General features: G+C 39.5%; 1 protein-coding gene and 1 pseudogene across 2 annotated transcripts in view; both read right to left on the bottom strand.

The window, feature by feature from the left end:
• Positions 1-14,289, bottom strand: part of CUNH1orf87 (chromosome unknown C1orf87 homolog) — a 71,532-nt gene extending 57,243 nt beyond the window's left edge. For both annotated transcript variants that reach the window (XM_021229611.2, XM_040757139.1), the window contains exons 1-2: positions 14,178-14,289; positions 12,542-12,674 (exon numbers count right to left, since the gene is read on the bottom strand). In XM_021229611.2, coding sequence (XP_021085270.1) covers positions 12,542-12,648 — 107 coding nt within the window. In that variant the 5' untranslated portion in view covers positions 12,649-12,674; positions 14,178-14,289. The remainder of the gene's footprint in view (positions 1-12,541; positions 12,675-14,177) is intronic.
• On the bottom strand, positions 1,503-6,314 carry LOC110341675 (annotated as a pseudogene).
• Positions 14,290-19,013: the final 4,724 nt, after the last annotated feature.

Raw genomic sequence — 19,013 nt, 5'->3', positions numbered from 1 at the left:
TAGGGAATCTACTGAGCCTTGGGCAGCAGATCAGTACCCATCCCAAGTATACACACGGACTTTGGACTCCCATAGAACAATGTGAGGTGCACTCTCACCCTGAACTCTTGGGGAAGGGTCTAGGCCCTGCCTTATATGAAATAACACACTATGCACACCCCCATGGAGGGCCTCACCCTCCCTGGAGAAATGAGGGGATAACGGGTGGGGGGGGGGAGGGCACGGGAGGAAGGGAGGGAATGGGAGAGGGACCTGGAACTGACTTGTGAAGCAACCTTGTTTCTTATCTAAATTTAAACTGGAAAATAAAATTAAAAAAAAGAACAGCGTCAAAAAAATAATAAATTATAAAGTTTGGAATTTTATAGTTTAGAATTGATCTAGGCTTCTAGAAGTCAGGATAACAGTTACTGAGGGGGTTAAAAAGAGTGCAGGACGGAGAGTTTGGGACTTTTGGGGGGTACTGGTATCTTTCCCTATCTTGAACAGGACATTTGCTGCATTACTATACGATGTTTGTGAAAATCCACTGAGTGGTAGATAAAAGATACATGCTTTTATGTCAGTGAAGATATAGCTCCCTGAAATTCATAGAGAAACTGGCATAAAATTTACAAATCTATCTACCTGATATATACATGTCTAGTGAGAATTGCAAAGAATTAGTATTATTTGGTGTTCAGAGGAGAAAGTCATAACTATGGTCTGTGACAACTAGTAAAAAAATTATATTACTGATTGTTTGCTTTCACGATGCCTACCCTATAGCTCTTCCCATATCTTGGCTTATTTTTTCCTCAAATCAATTCCATTAAAGGCAGATTATCCTTCTCTTTTTCAAGGTTTAGAGATTTTAAATTACTACCTGGCTGTTTAATGGTAGACTATGAGTTAAACTAAATACTGGAACGTCCAGCCTTACGTCCTGTAGGCAGTAGAGTCATAGAGACACTGTGGACATTTGGGATTATGTAGGGATCTGAAAATGAAGGAGCAAATAACAAAAGCAAAGATTACAGACTTTGAAGGCTGTCGAGCTGAGATAACACCTATAGATGAAGGCAAAGAAACTGTATCATCTTTGCTTTCCATTCCTATAAAATCCTTCTCTTGCCAGACTCAAGACAGAAATGCCCAAGAAATACTGCAGTGTATCTGCCTGTCTTTTAAAACAACCACAGTTGATGTGAAACCAAAAATAACCTGTTAGGTCTGCTTCAAGCGAAAACTGTCTTAAAAAATACATAGCACTTTAAAAATTAACATGAAGTAGACTCTCCAGCTGAGAAACGACATGTGTCTCTGCTTAGCACAAACAATTCTTCAACACACACTTTTTGTTGTGTTGTTCACAAACTCACAGTTCTGTCTTCTAGGCAGTGTGTTAGCTACCTACTTTACTGAAAATAGAAGCTTGCCATTTGAGAAGAAAGGGTAAAGCACACAGTCAGTGCTATCTTGGGAACCCAGCTGTTTAGTCTCCCCCACATGTACTTCTGACCTCAGCTTCTCATCCTCAGAGGCACTGTGAAGAGCTCAGTGGCATCCCGGGCTAGAGCAATGAGGAACAATTACAGTGATCACTAAATGAGAAGAAGCTGTCCAACTGTTCCCTCTTCCACACTGGAGACTAGCTGCAACAAGGCCTTTAGGGATACTCACTGTTGAGTCAGAGTCCTGGGGTTAGAGAGAAACACTGTGGGTTGAGTGACTGCATCCTGTGAGCTGGTGATGGAGGGTCCCTGATGTGCCTCCCATGTAACTCCACCTCATCAGGTCAAAAATTTCAGTTGGATTACATAAAATCTCAAATAAAGTACCCAAGAGACTCAGGAAAAGGTCATCAGATGAATTCTAAAGGTCTGTCATCCTTGGCAGTCAATCAATGCCTTCAATTTCCAACCATGTGCTAACTATCCTCTGGAGTAGACAGTCTGGAGATTGACAGTACAAGGCCTAGTGATCTAATTATAAGTTTAGTAAAATGTTTTTATTTAAAGTCATAAAATATCAGCATAATCAGGGTCCTGATCATCATCATCTTTTTTAGAGAGACATTAAATGTAAAACAGAAATTGAGGAAGGAATACACCTAAAATATTTCCAAACTTCTCTTAGTAACTGAAGGATAATTCTGTGATAGAGTAGTTTGAAAATTTTATTGTGAAAATCTTTCAGGGTTTTAAATTTTTCTTTCTTTTTTAAGCTATGAGAATATGACAAATGATTTAATTTTCAGAGAGATGTTAAAATCATGTTATTTTTACTCCTGTATCCATGCCAATTCAAATCACTTCTCTATCATTAGTGATGTCATAAATATATATATCATCACACCCATAAAGCAATATTCCTTAATTCTGAATTCATGGTCTACAAAGTAGGTATATAGTCATGGTACAAATATATGATTAAATGGACTAATTAAATTGCACAATGCTACCTTGCTAGCTGGTAGAGACTAATGACATTAACCCAGACATATATGGCTGCAAAGCCTGCATGCCCCAATTTCACACCTGCAGTTTTCAAACTATCTATAATTAAATAGGGTTTTAATCTCTGCTCCTTAAATTATGAATACAAATTTTAGTGAAAACAAACCTAGAGTGGTATCTATGTTATCTTTTAACCTAGTGTCCATGTAGACCAGGTCATTCAGCCTGTGTTTGTACTTTCTCAGAGATCAGGATACTACAATCCTAAAGTAGCTCAACTCTTTATATCATTGAGCTAAGTTCTGGCATTGATGAAAATAATAAAAGTTTATGTTTTTTTTCAACTCACTTATAATATAGTACTTTGGAGATTTATGAAATTAGTATGATCTCAGATGGTGTAAAATTTAGTTACTAAACCAATCACTAATTGTTCTTTGCTGTGATTTTTTTAAATTGTAAATGATGATATCTGAATATCTCTGCTCTCCTTAAATCTCTTTTCATTATGTAGAGTTTGGTAGTAAGAGATATGCTTGCACCACGGGCCTTACCTTCTGTTTGTCATTTGTTTCATGGCCATGGGAGTATAAAGCAGGTGACAACTAGTATTTAACAGGTTGACCTACTAGATGAGTCACTCTCTCATGGGAAACCCCACTTGGAAAAGACCATGGGGTTATTGACTGTAACTGATTGCTTGTATCTGTCTGTAATTTTTCTCATGTACCACTAAAAAAAGCTATTATTCCCACTGTTTGTGTGTTTATCTCATGTATATATTCTATCTACTGGAAACACATATAGCTGTGAATAGTCAGAAAGATGATTTCTGCTTATCCTGTATAATTCTGATGAATAATAACAATAGGATATTTTTCATCACTCAGACTTACATAGGAAAGTAATAGTATTATCAGTCACAAAAGACGACTAATTTTAGACTTGGGAGCAAATAAAGGCAAGCTGGTTGCCCCTGGAGATGAATATCTGTTTGCCCTTGGAGATAAATATACAAGGTCAATTTTTCCAACGTGTTTATTCCCAATTCAAGGTCAGAACATGAAGCAACTTTAGTAGACATAACATTCTCAGCAAAGGTCATTCTGCATGTACTCCCTAATCTCAACATTTAACCAACTAACTGTTTGTTATTTAAGTCCTGAATTTCAATGTTCCCTTCTGTCTGGGAACCTTGACCACCCATGTGCTTACTTTACTCACTAGCTGGTCAGTGCAAACTCCCTAGCCTAAGGGAAACTGTGTGATCAGTTTGGCTCTGTTTTCTTTGTTTATTTAAGAAGTGCTGTGTGACGTTGAGGATATCATTCATGTTTGTCCAGAGGTTTGGCTGTGAGAGGAAGCAGGAGAGAGGTAGGGGAGGACATGTGTGATGGGGAGAGATGTGAGAGGTGTGTGTGTGTGTGTTTGTGCATGCACACTTGCATGTGCTAAGGGAGACATAGCTGAATATGTAGAGAGGAAGAGAAGTGTGGAGAGATGCAGCTGAGTGGGTAGAGAGACATAGAAAATGTAGGTGTTTAAAAGAGAAAGGTGCATATAGGAGAGATGTATATGAAGGGAGAAGTATATGGGTGGGAGGAGACTGTAACTGTGTGGAGAGACATGTGACTGTGTAAAGAAGAAGAAATGTGAAGGGATGTAGCTGTGTGGAGAATGTAACCATGTGAAAATTGATATGACTGTGTATAGAAATGTATGACTGTGTAGAAGAGATATGTACCTGGAGAGAAAGGCATCACTGTGTGAAAAGTGATGTAACTGTGTGTAGAGATGTATGGCTGTGCAGGAGAAAGATGTGTGTATGGAAAGAAAGATATGTAATTTACTTAAAGAGATGTAACTGTGTAGAGAGATTGTCGAGAAAGAGATGAAGTAAAAGAGAAGGTTACCAACAGGAAAACGTGTACATGTTCCTTTTTCTTAAGTGACTATCAAAGTGTGTGTTTCCTTATTTATCCTTCAAATAGAAAAGTCTGGCTCCTTCAGCATTTGTGGATTTTTGTTTTGCATACCCTAGAGGTGGCCTTGGTGTAGGCTCTCCACTGTGTACTGGTATAGAGAAGAAATATTTTCTAAGTTCCTCAATGCTCTGAGAAGGCATTCTTTTTTCTACCCGTGGTGCACATGTGGGAGCTGGCCTCCTGGGCTGCAACACATTTGGGTATATGTTGTTATTTCCTTATTCTGATAGTGTGGACATGCATTAAATCTAGCCATTGTATTCAGACTGTATTATCTTGAAGATCTCATTAAGTAGAAGAAGTACACATTTAAACATAAACTTTTGGTAGTGTGGCAATTGTAAAAATCTAGATTATATAAAAAGAAATATGGATTCATAGGGGAGGTTCAAATTGTACCTATTTAAGGAAGATAAAGTCACCTCATGAAAGAATTACATATAAGCCAGTGCTAAAATAGAAAATAAGAGAGAAAGAAATATTACAGGAAAATGGATCAAGTGACTCTTGGAAAAGGTGCTAGTGTTTTGCAACCTGTGGACCTTAATATTCGTATTTCAGGTAGACAATATACTGTGGGTAAATTTACTCACTAATGCTTAAGTTCTATAACATTTAAAATGCTTAGCAGTTTCTCATTGCGTTAACACACAAGAGTTTAACCAATCATGCATTGTTAAAATTTATTTTGTCACAAAATATTAGTTAATTTAAATACTCTGCTCTGTGAAGCATATTCCTTCAGTGCTTAGATTCACGCTATTCTCTTGCCTAAGAAACTGCCCAGGTGGACTGTGTCAACAGTTCTTGCATCTTCTGCTTTTGCTGGATAGCTTTAGCAGCAGATGGGTTTTTTTCCCCCTGTAAGTTGGTTCAGCCTTCCTATGTCTCCGTGTACTAAGGACCACTTCCTTCATTATGGTGTTCTGGGAGGCAGTATGTTCCAGTTCCATTTAATTTCAGTGCCATTCTTCTTGTGTTCCTTTCAGCTTTAATGATGATACTCATCTAGCAGATCCCTGTGCTGTGTATCACAGTTTTCTTAGTCTGATTCTGTATCTCTGTCATTAGTCCCATCATAACTAAAGCTTTCTAATTGTGGCGGGTGAATGTGCAAGTCTGTTTCCTCCTAGACTCCAGTCTTACAGTTTATGGAGGTCTATGAGTTGGACCATTATGTTCAAAACTGACTATTTCTGTACAATTGAACCATAAAGTACTTAAGCCAGAGTACATATGTGTGTTTTGGTTTTTCTTGTTTGTTTTGTTTTTTGTTTGTTTGTTTGTTTTGAGGCACAGTTTTGGGGGGACTCACTCCAGGAGTCAGTGGTCCTGAGGACCTCGGTGAACTAGATGATTTTCTTCTCCCCATTGTTTTCTGCCTGCTTCTGTAGTTTCACTAGCATTTTCCAATAGTGAATCTTGGCCTTTTCCTTCTGTTTCTCCTCCAGAGTAGTTGTCACTACCTGGCGTTTTCAACTGACCTCATCAGCCTGATGTCCCAGGTAAGCAAACTTTCTAGTAGGCTTCAGTCACACAATCTTCTTGTCATGGGGCGGGGGGAATGCCATTGAAGCATTCAAGGCACCCTGGCCTCACTTAGTCTTACGAGGCAGTTTGACACGGTGTGCCAAAAAATGTAGCTCCAGTCTCAGAAGTAGCAGGAGCCTGGGGAAGCGTTGGTGTTCATTAGCTTTCAGAGAGAGTCCAGATATGTTAATGTGCTTCTGTAGAAATTTCCAGAAATGTTAATGCCCTCGCAGAGCTTAGCCATCACTGTCTAGCTCAGCAGTACCTGCTTGGCCACAATGGCCTCCAGGCAGCCTGAAAGATGGCCTTGGCCATCTTCTGCAGCTGCTTGGGAAAGCAGTACACATACATGCACTGTCATTTTTCTAGTGCTGGGGAATCAGTCTTGGTTAGCTTGATTCAAACTAGTAGTCATCTGGAAGAGTGAACCACAATTTAGAAAATGCCCCCACCCCCCAGACTGGCCTGTGGGAAAGTCTGAAGTGCTTTTTTAATATTTGTTCATGAATCATTATTCATGGGCGCCTTGCTCCCTGGTGACAGTGCTACTCCAGGACTGGAGGTCCCGGGTCCTATAAAAAAGCATGCTGAGCAATTCATGAAAAGCTAGCCAGTAAGCAGCATCCCTCCATGACCTCTGCATCATCTCCAGCCTTCAGGTTACTGCCCTGCTTGGGTTCCTGCCTCTCAAAATGGAGTATGACCTGAAAATTGTATGGTAAAATAAATTCTTCCCTTCTCAAGTTGTTTATGGTTTTATTATATGAATAAGAACCCTAACTAAGAGGGGATCTGCCCTCAGGTTTTGAATATACTGAGGTATATAGACATTTAAAGGTTTGATGAGAGCATACTTCTAAAAGACCCATACATTCTTTCTCCAAGCCTTGTCAACTCTGAATATTTTCATTTTTAAAATGCTTTAAATTTGATTTGTGAAAATAACATTTCATTGCTATATACATTTCTTGTAATATATTATAGGCTGAATTTTCCTGGTAATATTGGTTGTTCTTTTATTCTTTTGTATATTGCCTGTCTGGGTCTGTTGTAAGGTTTAAAGTTAATACTGTCAGCCTGGCAGGGATCTAGACTCACCTAGGAAACAGCTGCTGGGTATGGCTATGAGAGTTTCAGGGTTAGATGAAGTGAGGAGGGACCTGCCATAACTGTCTGGACTGCAGTTATTTGATGAGTAAGGTGAAAGCAAGCTGAGTATCAGCATTCACTGCTCTGTGCCCTGTGGATGCAGTGTGACCAGCTGCCTCATGCTCCTCCTGCAAGGCTTCAAACAGAGCCAAAGCCAATCCTTCTTTCCTTAAGTTGCTTCTTGTTATGTGCTTTGTCACAGCAAGGAGAAAATTAACTAATACAACCTCTGCAGCTGATGAAGGAGCAGCTCAAGGCCATATAAAAGTCATAAGAATGATTTTAGTGTATTCGTCATTTGGAACTTTTGACAATGAACATAACAGTATTTGCTCTAATGTTCAGTTATTTTTAAAGGTTTATTTATTTTTAGTTCTTGTGTACAAGTGTTTGACTCGAATGTATATATATGCCTGCTGCCCATGGAGGTCAGATCAGCAGAGGGTATCAGATTTACTGTAGTGACAGACAGCTGTGGAGTGCCTTTTGGGAACCTGACTCCTCTACAGAAGCATCAGGAGTTCTTAATTCTTGAGTCATCTGTCCATCCGACAACTGTACGTTTTAGTATGATGTTTATTCTCCCTCATATGCCCTTCCTCCCTTAATGTTTCCTTCTTTCCCAGTATGGAAATTGAACCCTGAGTCTGGCACATTATATGTGCCATTAAGTTTTATTCTCAGTCGTGTAATATTTCAACCCAATTCTTATATCATACACTGATGTTGATCTTGTACATCATGAAGTTTATTCAGGGTTTATTTAGAAGCTATCATTTCTCTCTCTCAGATTATCATTACAGTGCCCTAAATGTTTTCTCTTTCCTCTTTAACTTTCTGTTTATCTAACACTCAGCCAGAACCACGTTTTGGAAAGTGTATCATGACACATTATTCACTGTTCTCAATTTTCCAGTGGTTTCTCATCCTACATAAAACAGAGTTCACACCAAGGGTCACCCAGTCCCAGATCTGATCCTGCTGGCCTCTCTGACCTCAAACATTTTCTGCTGAGTACTGAGTACATCTCTCTGAGTGTCTTAGTGCATGCTCAGCACAAATACAGACCAGTATCTAAGCATTTAATCTGTGTAACATGACTGTGTACAAGGGCAGACTTTGCAAGTACCATATTGGTTTGGTTGTTAGCATGCTTTTCTGCCAAGGCCCATCAGCATTCTGTTACTTGTGTATTTATTACAAGGAGTACCTGATTTTCCTTATTGTATGTTACAAAGTGTCACATACAAAACCTCGACACTTCAGGAGGTAGGATTATTAATCATTCCATCACCTAAGAGCAACAATTTTGGTGTGCACACTATAGTTTCAATATGGTCTGAGACCTCTAAAACTCATGTTGGAATTTATTCCCATTGTGAGATACTCAGAGGGTAAAAATTTAACAAAGCTACTATGTTTTATTATTAGCTTTTATTTTTAAATTATATTTAAATAACATTTTTCATTTATTTTATATATGGACTATAGTTTTCTCTCCCTCCTCTCCTACCAATCCTCCCTCCCCCAGTGGGAACTTTATGAGGTGATTTGGACTACATTAAATTCTAGAACAGAACCCTCTGATAGAATCCTGGAGTTTGAAAAGAAGGGGAGAAAACAGATAAAATAAACATACATTTTTTTTTTACTGCCAAGAATGTCTGCAGCACTTTAAGACTCTGCCATCATTAGACACAATCCTCAACCTTGAATCTCCAGAACAATGGGCCCAAATAAACCTGTTTTGCTCAGATTTGTCTGGTTTGTGGGATTGTGCTGTTAGCAACAGCAAATGAATAGCAGGATATCACCTGCCTCAATAATGTGCCTTGTGTTAGACCATTGTGAAAGATGATGCATCTGAATTGACAATACCACATCTCTTCATCCCTTTCATTTGGGCTGCACAGTCGCATCGGTAAGGGGATGGACTGTGTAATTGAATCTGCTTTTTGTCAACATGAACTGATTCTTGGAGATCATTACTTTATCTTTTGTTCTCATAATGATACATATTTGACTCTTTGGCTATAATTTGTTCAAGGGTTGTTCACAAGCCTCTGAATTTCATTCCCCATTCTTACCTACTCTTTTTTGGAAATGAGATAAAGGCATATCTTCCTTTCAATGGGCTATCAAAGACTATTCAGGAACCCTGAGTAACATCTGCATGCTATTTGAAAGCTTGGGATCTCAGACCTGAAATTCTTTAAAGCTACTAAACATTGCTTTTCAAATCTTTACCTTTCTTGGCAACTGTCTTACTCTAATTCACTTACTCAGTTTTCATCTTGTACAGTACTTTGTACTTTTTGATGAGGATACATTTTTGCACATAGGACTTCATAGTTAAATGGGACGGACAGAAATACAGGACGTTTCAATGCCCTAAGATCCTCATGGGTGTTGCCGATACTACCAGGTGCAGTGGGTTTGAATTTTAGAAAGACCCTTCTGGCCACAGTGGAGAATGGGGGTTCTCACACCAGAATGTGTATCAGTCACTTGGGAATTCATCTAAAGGGCAATTCTGACTTAGTTGTCTGCCAAAGGAACTTGGGATCTGCTCAAGTTCCCAAGTCATATGGATGCCACTAGTCTATGCAAGACACCTTGAGAGCAAGGCTTCACATAGTTCACAGGGGACAAGAAAGTCAGAGCCAGAGTGTTGATTCAAAAGGTTTGGTTGGACTTTCAAAGGGAAGTGATGCTTGTACAAACCATAGGAAATCTGCTTCTTTCTTCAAAGCTCATAGTTTGATCTTCTTCATGAAAAGTAATTATATTAAGTAGGTGTTTAAAATTTTAATATAATAACATCAAAACAATTTGAATTTAATAAAGAGGAATGGAGATGTCTGTTGCAATCTTAATTATACCAGCTGCCCTCTGTTGTCTTATTTGTGGCACAGATGTCTGGTTAATATGGCTTAAATTGTGTTGCCACCAAGATTACTATGTTTAAGTCCCAAACCTTATACCTCAGAATATGGTTTCATTTGAAAATCAGTTTATTGTAGATCGAATGAGGTGTGTGTGTGTGTGTGTGTGTGTGTGTGTGTGTGTGTGTGTGTGTGTGAATATAGTGGACCCATAGCCCAGTTGATTGGCATCCTTATAAAATGGGGATTAGAGGTACAGCTATGGAAAAGCCACATAGCGCTGAATGCCAAATGATAAGCATGAGTGCACAGGACACATGAAAAGCTTTTTCTGGCACTTCTAGAGGGAGCTCATCTGGATGCTTACCTAGGCGTTAGATCTCTAGTGCCACTACTATGAAAAAATCTGTGGTTCTTGTCACATTTAAAGAGTAATGACTTGACCTTCAAGTTTGACTTGATGCTTCATCTTCAACAATGTCCTATAGGAAATACCAACTACATGTACTTCCACTTCTTTTCATTATTCTTTTGTGATTTTCTTTAATTCAGATTTTCCTTTGATGACCCCTCCTTTGCTTTTTTTAGTTAAGCTTCTTAAACATATTTTTTACTAATTGGATCAACTTAAAGACACACCTTTTTCAGGTTCTGCAACCCTGAGTTAAGGCATTTTGGGACTTGGGGCACATGATGGTTGTCGGTCTGCTTTACTCAGCAACAAGCAGGCTTTTGACAACTCTTTACTTTTGAACTGCAGAAGATGATATTAGCAAAGCATGCTAATTTCCTTGTAGCATTCTAGCAACAACAGAACTAAGGTAACAGAAAACCTACCTTAATATAAAATGCTACCACTGTCCTAGTGTCTCAGGAGAAAGAGCCATGGCTTTTACTTCACAATTTACTTAATGTACCCTTTACTCCTTTATTATTTAAAGTAAGCAAGGGTTTCTCCTACTTTCCTTTTAGAAACAAGTGATATTTTACATCCTTAAAATAACAGGATTTGGATGGAATGAGGTTAATCAGCCTTAGGAAGAAGAACTAGAAGTGTAGTGAGGTTTTCTTCCTGGTAGATGTGGGGCTCAGTGCCTAATTCTCTTTACTTTTTTCACAGTGGCTAGTGACTGGTAAAAGATCTTAAGTGGTCACTTACCTAATCACAGTTTTTAATCAATTAAACAGAAGATATTCTGCTTCTTGGGAATGGAATATAAAAGCAATGGCAAGCATTTCATAAGAAGATATTTGTTTTGTGAAACAATTTGTATCATTGGAAAATATGCTTCAATAACAATTGCAGAACCATTTGTTAGATACAGGAGATATCCTGAACACTGCAAAATGCTCACACACTTTTCTTAATCCCATCAACAACCTACTGTACAGGTGCCATTAAATTCCTGCTTTATAGATATAGAACAGAATGCCAGACATATCACCACACTTTTGCTAAGACCAAGAAGGAGCAGGACCAGGATTAAACCCCCATCTCTCTGCTCTGTAGAGATCTCAAAATCATAGACCCCATGCTGACATGCTCACTGCTCTACAGAGAGCTTAAAATCATGGACCCCATTCTGACATGTTCAATTCCTAGTCAACTCAGTCATTACTCCTGACAGCATACATATTGAAATTGTCCTGGTGCAACAATGTTAGCAGTGGAGAAGCAAAAGCAACTGATATTGCTAATCAGTTTTGGTAACGTTGGTCATGGGATCTGCATTTAAAGATTCTGACTAGGTTTGACTCAGTTTGTCTTGAGTTGGACTCCAGATGTTAATTTTTAAGTATGTTTTTGGTGATTGTCTTTTGAGTTGAATAATTTTGTCACTTCCTGTAGCTGTGTTCAGTGGTGCAATAGAAGGAAAGAACAAAAAGAAATCATCTTTGGAGGGAAAGGCAACTAACTACTGACTTGCTGGGCCTAATTGATATTATTTTCTTTTGCAAACCACTAAAACTCTAGAAGAAAGAGGTTGATATGCTTTTCATAGCCCAATACCTAGTTAACTTCTGAGATGTCTGAATGACCCTCCTCAAATGAGCTATCATTGAGGGAAGGGAAGAAAGACATGCTGGCAATGCTCTAAAAAGTTTGCTTAGAGAGGGAACACATGCAAGAAGAGTAAATGAAAACCTTACAAGTTGTGATTCATTATTAATCCCACTCGTGTAATTCACAACAAATTGACTAATAGTCTGCCTTCCTGTCTCCCTCCCAACACTAAATTACTGCATGTAGTAGATTACAAACTTGACTAGGAGAAGCAGCGATAGTCCATTAATATTTATAAGTGTCATAATGCTCACATTTCCCATCTATTTGGCAAATCAACCCAAGTAATTAAGGAGAATTGGGGAATTATAAAGATGAAAATATCAGAAAAATTGCTCATGGAGTTATCAACACTGTTTTATTTCTACTTTTACATCTTAATGACTTAATTTTGCACAGATGGCACTTTTAAAATTTCTTAGTTAAAAAAACCAACACAATTTCATTATTATCCAAGAAACACAGTCATTTTTCAGAGAGGAAACTTACATCTTTGTCTTTTCCACGAAGTATCGAACGTGTTTACTTCCAATGATTTTCACTATGATCTCTGGCATTGGCTCTGATCTATGGGGAGTCTTGCAAGCTGATGACATGGTCCCTCTCCAAGTCTTTTCAGACCCTTAGGGGTGGAAAATAAATAGGTCCTTCCTCTTGATTTCTCACCAACAACATGAACAATAACATCAGAACCTACTGGCATTATTAATGTGAAGGTATTATATAGACTACTCCACTATAGCAACTAAGTTAAAGATACTTGAAAACATCAGGAGGAACAGAAAGAGCATTCCATTCCATTATTTTCCTTAAGAGTAGAAGATGAAATTCTTACACAAAGGATGTAGTATCCGTGTCTTTTGAGAAGTCAAGACTAAAACAGATCTGACAAGCCTTGTTGGAATAATAATAACTCTCTTCAAACCTCCCCAAATCATTCAGTTGCTCTATTGCAACTATTTCCTATCTATTTTTGGCATAAGCAATTTACTCCAAATACTTTTTTGGAGAAGTCTCAGTTCCTTATTGGAAGTGGGGTGGAAACTTCTGTGCTATGCAAAGCTTGTGTTACATAATGAATATGCTTCCTTCTCATTAATTCTCAGGATATTCAGGGTCTAGGAAGACTGGGTAAAAGCCTGTCACCCCTATACCTCATTTTAAATAAAAGAACCTTTTACATTTTTAAATTATATTCATCGTGCACACGATGTGTGTGTGTAGTGTGTGTGTAGTATTAATGAACTTGATGAAATCTGTTTTCTGCTTTTACCATGTGTTTCCCAAGAAGTGAACTCAGGTTAAAAGGCCAAACCATCTCCCCAGCCAGGGTGTGAGGTACTCATAATAACCGTGACAATCCTTGCTTTCCCATCGAGGGAAAGAGGTATGTGTAGCTAGAGCTGTCAATTCCAGAAGGACTGCAAAGCACACACACACACACACACTTAGTCCGTAGGCAACTACATCTTTCTAAACTAGAAGCCTTGGGGTGGCATTGTCCTGAGGCTTGAAAAGAAAGCTGGGCTTTAGTAGAACACTTGAATCAGCAACCAGCTCTGATCCTCCCTTTTGCCTTCTGCAATTCCTATTATCCTCAGAGACTTGGATATCCAGAAGACAAAGTCTTGTACTTTGAAAAAGTGATTCATTAACTCCTGTCTGTACCCACAGCTACCAGACTCTACAATTGAAAACCTGCTTGAGATACGCCCAGGGTGTTTAAGCAGGAGTGATGCTAGGTGAACCTAGCTGGCCACTTCTTTCCAGAGAATTCAAGAGGCCTCTAGAACTTCCTCTAATTTAAACATTGGCTTTATCGATTGGGAAATCGAGGCCCAAATGATATCTCACCAAGGTCTTCCAGATTGGAGGGGGAAGGAGAGGGTCTTTCCAGCGTTCTGTTTTGATAGCTACAACAAGGTCCTTCCCAAGATTCCAGTTCACTTAATGAGAACAGTATTTAAAGCACAGAAGAGACCCCTCCAGCCAACCACAGGCTCTTCAAAGCTGTGGGTGTGCAAAGCTATGGGGTTTGAAACTACCAGGTTTCCTATTTGCCCCGCAGTGGGTCATCAGCCTTGAGATCATCCCCAGGAGGGACTAGAGGGGTATGCAGTCTTACCGCCAAACTGGTGCTTCCTACCCAAGAAGTTCAGGGGTGCTAGTGCTTCTCTCTAAAAAGCAACCCAGAATGCCAGCAAGGAGTTCCAGAATCCAGCCAATTACAGGGCCCGGCTCACTGCAGGAGCTTTGCAGCCCAGTTGCTAAGGACACACAGAGGCTGTTGCTGGGAGGGAACCAGATTTCTCCTCACTACTGGTGGCAGCCAGTACTGGGGGTGGGGAAGGACCAGGTGTCCCAGGGTGTGGCTGCTGACAGGAGGGAGCTAATGTTTTGAAGTCTGTTTGGAAGGTTGCTGAGCAGTTTCAGGAGCCCGTCTTGCTCACCTCTGGACTGATGCTGCCCGGCCCTTCCACTTAGACTTCTGGTTTCTGAAACTTGCACAAAGTTGGAATCTTTAGACTAACTAACTGGCTTTGTATAAACTTCTTTGCTCCAGGATTGTTTCCTGCTGTACTGTGATGCAAACAAGGAACAAACAAGATGATTTGGTGACATTAAATAAGATTAGAACACTTGGAGATATTGTAAATCAATTGACAGAGTGCTTGCCTAGCTTTCATGAGGATCTGTGTTTAATCGCTAGAATGAAAACCTGGGTTAGATTCCCAACAATGTATAAACAAGGCTGGTGAAGCCAAGAACTCAGAGAATAGGAGGATCAGAAGTCCAAATTCATTCTTGGAGACCTGTTCCAGTTAAGTCTGGACTATGTGAGATCCTGTTACAAAATAAAGAAACAAAATTCTAATAATAACCTTGAATGCCATCTATATGCAAGATCCCTTATTTGAGCCATATAAATATTGCATTATTGACAACTGCCAACTAAACATTTTACTTTTATGTTTTTTTAAAAGGACAAGTAATTGAAGCTTGGGTATTGTGATATTACCAGGACTCCACAGAGTGAAGGAGCTCAGCTGTCACAGGGTCTCTCTGCTCACGCCTCAAACATCTTTCCAGGTATAGAAGCCCATGGTTTGCATAATTTGTCCTCAAGGAAGATCTCTTGACTACAGCTTAAACCCTGCACTTCGTGTTTGAGCAAACCTCTGAGGCAGTGGTTTGTAACTTTCCTAATGTTGTGACCCTTTAATACAGTTCTTCATATTATGGTGACCCCTCCACCATAAAATTATTTCATTGCTACATCATAACTATAATTTTGCTGCTGTTATGAGTCATAATGTAAATATTTGATATGCAGGATATCTTATATATGGCCCCTGTTAAATGATTGTTGACCTCTAAGGAGATCCCAACCCACAGATTGAGTACATCTGCTCCAGTGGCTAGCACATCCAGTGGAGTTGAATTTACTCAATATATCCCTCCTCCGGGATAACTTTTCCATTCAACCCAGATTTCTAGGTTCTATGTCTGTAACTGTGTTCAAAGTCTGTAAATGTGGGTAAGGACACTTTACATTGACTCCAAAATGATATCATTGTATCAGCTCCAGCATGCAAGGACCTGCCTTCAGTCCCTGGCTATGCTGTGTTTGCAGTTTTACTGAAGCCTCTGCTGTCAGTCCCAGGCAGAGAAGGATGGCCTTATGTCAGGACCTCACTCTCTGGTGGTCAGGAGACACAGGCAAATTGTGTTATGGGAAAAAATAGAAGGGCAACTCCCTCTCTTGTCTGCAACCCTGATTTCACATTTTAGACTGCCCAGACTTCCCAAGGCCCAGCTCTAAAAGGTCATCTCCTCTACCCATGTCTCAAAGATCTCATCAGCCCCAGAGGCTCATGGTCTGCATAGTCTGTCCTCACTCCAGGCTTAAACTCAGCAATTTCTGTTGGAACAAATCACTAGTGAATAGAAAATCTCCTGTAATTTGAGTCCCAATATAACCTTCTATCCTCCTGGATAAGAAATCTTTGTGGGACTGTGGCTTAACTTATTTCTTCAACAGTACATCTCCCTAAAACAGCTCAGATTATTGATCAATAGGCTTTAGAACCCATGGAGGTCTGGCCTGTGTTGGGAATACCAGACAGTGAGGATGGATGTTGAGATTTTTGGTGCATGTTTGTATTAACATATTCTGTCAGGAAAGCTGGTCATCAGAGGAAAGCCAAGCTGAAAATGAAACAAGTGGAAAGGAGAGGCCAGCACAGAACCTGGGTCCAGCTGGACCGGAAATGGGACTTAGGGATACCAGAAACAGGTGGGAACAATTTCCTTTTTGCTGAGGATATTTTGAGCTAGACCATTAACATTTATGCCTGAAATCACCATTGCTTCTCTTGAACTTTCAGATTCTCTTTAAAGTTCAGATGTGGGGCACAGTTCATCAATTGGATGGTGTGGTGATTTGAATAGGTATGGTCCCCATAGACGCATGTGTCTGAATGCTTGGCTTATGGAGAGTGGCACTATTAGGAGATGTGGCCTTGTTGGAGCAGGTGTGGTCCTGTTGGAGGAAGTGTGTCACTGTGGAGGTCTCATATGCTCAAGCTACACTCAATGTGGGACATAGTTCACTTCTTGTTGCCTGAAGATTAAGAAGTAGAACTCTCAGCTCCTTCTCCAGCATCAAATCTGCCTATATGCTGCTGTGCATCTTGCCATTGTGATAATGGACTAAACCTCTGAAGATGTAAGTCACCTCAATTAAATGTTTTCCTTTATAAGAGTTGCCATAGTTATGATGTCTCTTCACAGCAATAGAAACCCTAACTAAGGTGGCATTTTCAGTGTCACTGTAACTCTGGTGTGAAGCTTGAGGAGCAGTAAATTATGTCCTTTGATTTTCTAAGTTTTACAACTTTGACTAATGGCGTTCCCAAGATCCATTGGGCCCTTTAAAACACTTAGTTGTTGTCACATGAAATTTGACACATTTTTTCAGACCCAAGGGAAGTTCTGCTTTGCCACTTCCATATCCATGGACATGAACATTCCATTTAACTATTCATAAATTGGAGAACAAAGTGACTGTTTCAGGGTTGCACGCTAGTGTCTTGGAAATATCCCTAAACCAGTAATAGGCTTACAATAGACTACGCATTTATTTGTAATAATGCTAATAACACAGTGAATACTTATGTGCTAGAAACAGTGCTAAGAGTTTCACCACCAACACTTGTTGGTAATAGTCATAAGAACTTTATAAAGACTGTTAATTTTCTCATTTTAAAGAAGAGATAGCTGAGCTTAGCAAAGGCACCCAGCATGTGAGAGAGAAGCGGGAAAGTCAGAACTGTAAGGAAATTCTGGCTATTCCAGACTCCAGGAATCATTGGTTCTTCCCCACAGTTCCTCTCTGGAGTTAGTTGTTGCCATTACAATTGTTAGTGCTTGTATTCCTGTTGATGGCATTTGAGGCTGAGATCTCCTACAGCATTGCAGAATATACAGCGATTCTAAAGCAGGACTGGGGATTTTCGTCTCTCACTCTACTTTATGAAATGACATAACCAAGAAACACCTCTCCTGTGGTTTATATTAAACAAGGCAAAACAAGAGCCTCTGCAGTAAATGTCTCCATAAGATTAAATACTGTGGTTAAAACCACCTTCCTTGGATTCAGCAGCTTTAGATTATGAGTCACCAGAGAAAGATTCTGCAGAAATGTCTCTGTCCAATGTCAGCTCTCCCTTTTTCCTCCAAAGAAAGATGGATTGCTGTAATAATAGAACCAAAGAACCCCCTCCCCAAATGTCAGAACTTTCCATTTACCTCCAAACAGAGGTCCAGAGAGAAGAATGGGGTCCAGTGCTTCGCTGTGGTCCATGTAAGTCAAAGTAGAACGAGTATATAAACAGGAAGTAATAAAAACTGCTCTTTGAACAGCTTAATCATGGATCTATAAAAATGAGGCATTTTGTAGTGAAGTCCATGACCTACAGAGAAGACATCAATCCTGAGCTGTATTACAAAAAACAAAACAAAACAAAAACAGAAAGCAAAAAATAAAAAAGGTGGATTTTGCTGTTTCATTCTATTCTTCCCTCCTTCCTTCCTTCCTTTTCCCTTCCTGCTTCCCTCCCTCCCTTCTTCCTCATTCCCCCTCCCACCTTCCCTCTCTCTCTTTCTCTTTCCTTCAGGAGACTAACATGGACTTCAGGTACCAGACAAAGGAGCTCCAGGGGGCTTCTAGAGCAGAACAGAGAGTAGTTAACCCTTTCCCCTTTGCTTTGAAAGGAGGGTGTAGCATGAAGACTAGATGGACAGACTATAGATATGCAATACTAAAGCACCACGAAATGAGAAATTCAGTAAAAAGAAATGTGTCCTTTCTTATTCTGGAGGTCAGCAGTTTGGCAGACCTGGTTCCATCAGAGTGTAAAGTGCCTCTTTTCTAACCGCTGGCAGTTTGCTGGCCACTCAGACATTTATTTCTTGACTTGTAGATAAACTTGCTGTTCATGAAATACCTTTCCTTGTGTATGTATGAGTCCACATTTCTCATTTTTACAAGGATACAAGTGATAGTGGCTTAGGCTCTCATCTCTGTGTAACTTTATCTTTTTCTCTGTTACTATCCTATATCTACACAAAGTCACAGTGGGGGATACTGAAGGTTAGGTTAGTACTTCTATTGACAAATTCAAGGTCACAGAAATCAACCTTTAACAAGCCCAGGAGCCCAATTTGGACTTCACATGGTACTGGTACTACTTCACACAAACAACTTTGCTTTTCCATGATCTTGTTTCTTGTTGAATAATACTAATTGCATACATAAATATGAGAATAAAATGTTTTGAAAGATGCTTAGAAAGTATTTGGTACATGCACAAGGTTGCTGCCGTTACATTTGCCTCCTGAATGTTTTTTTTATTAAGGCCTTTTTGTTTGGCTCCTGAGCCTTCATGTCTAGTATTTC

The sequence above is a fragment of the Mesocricetus auratus genome, unplaced genomic scaffold, assembly GCF_017639785.1.
Source record: "Mesocricetus auratus isolate SY011 unplaced genomic scaffold, BCM_Maur_2.0 Super-Scaffold_100014, whole genome shotgun sequence".
In the NCBI taxonomy this organism is placed as follows: Eukaryota; Metazoa; Chordata; class Mammalia; order Rodentia; family Cricetidae; genus Mesocricetus; species Mesocricetus auratus.
This window is presented reverse-complemented; position numbering and strand designations above follow the sequence as displayed.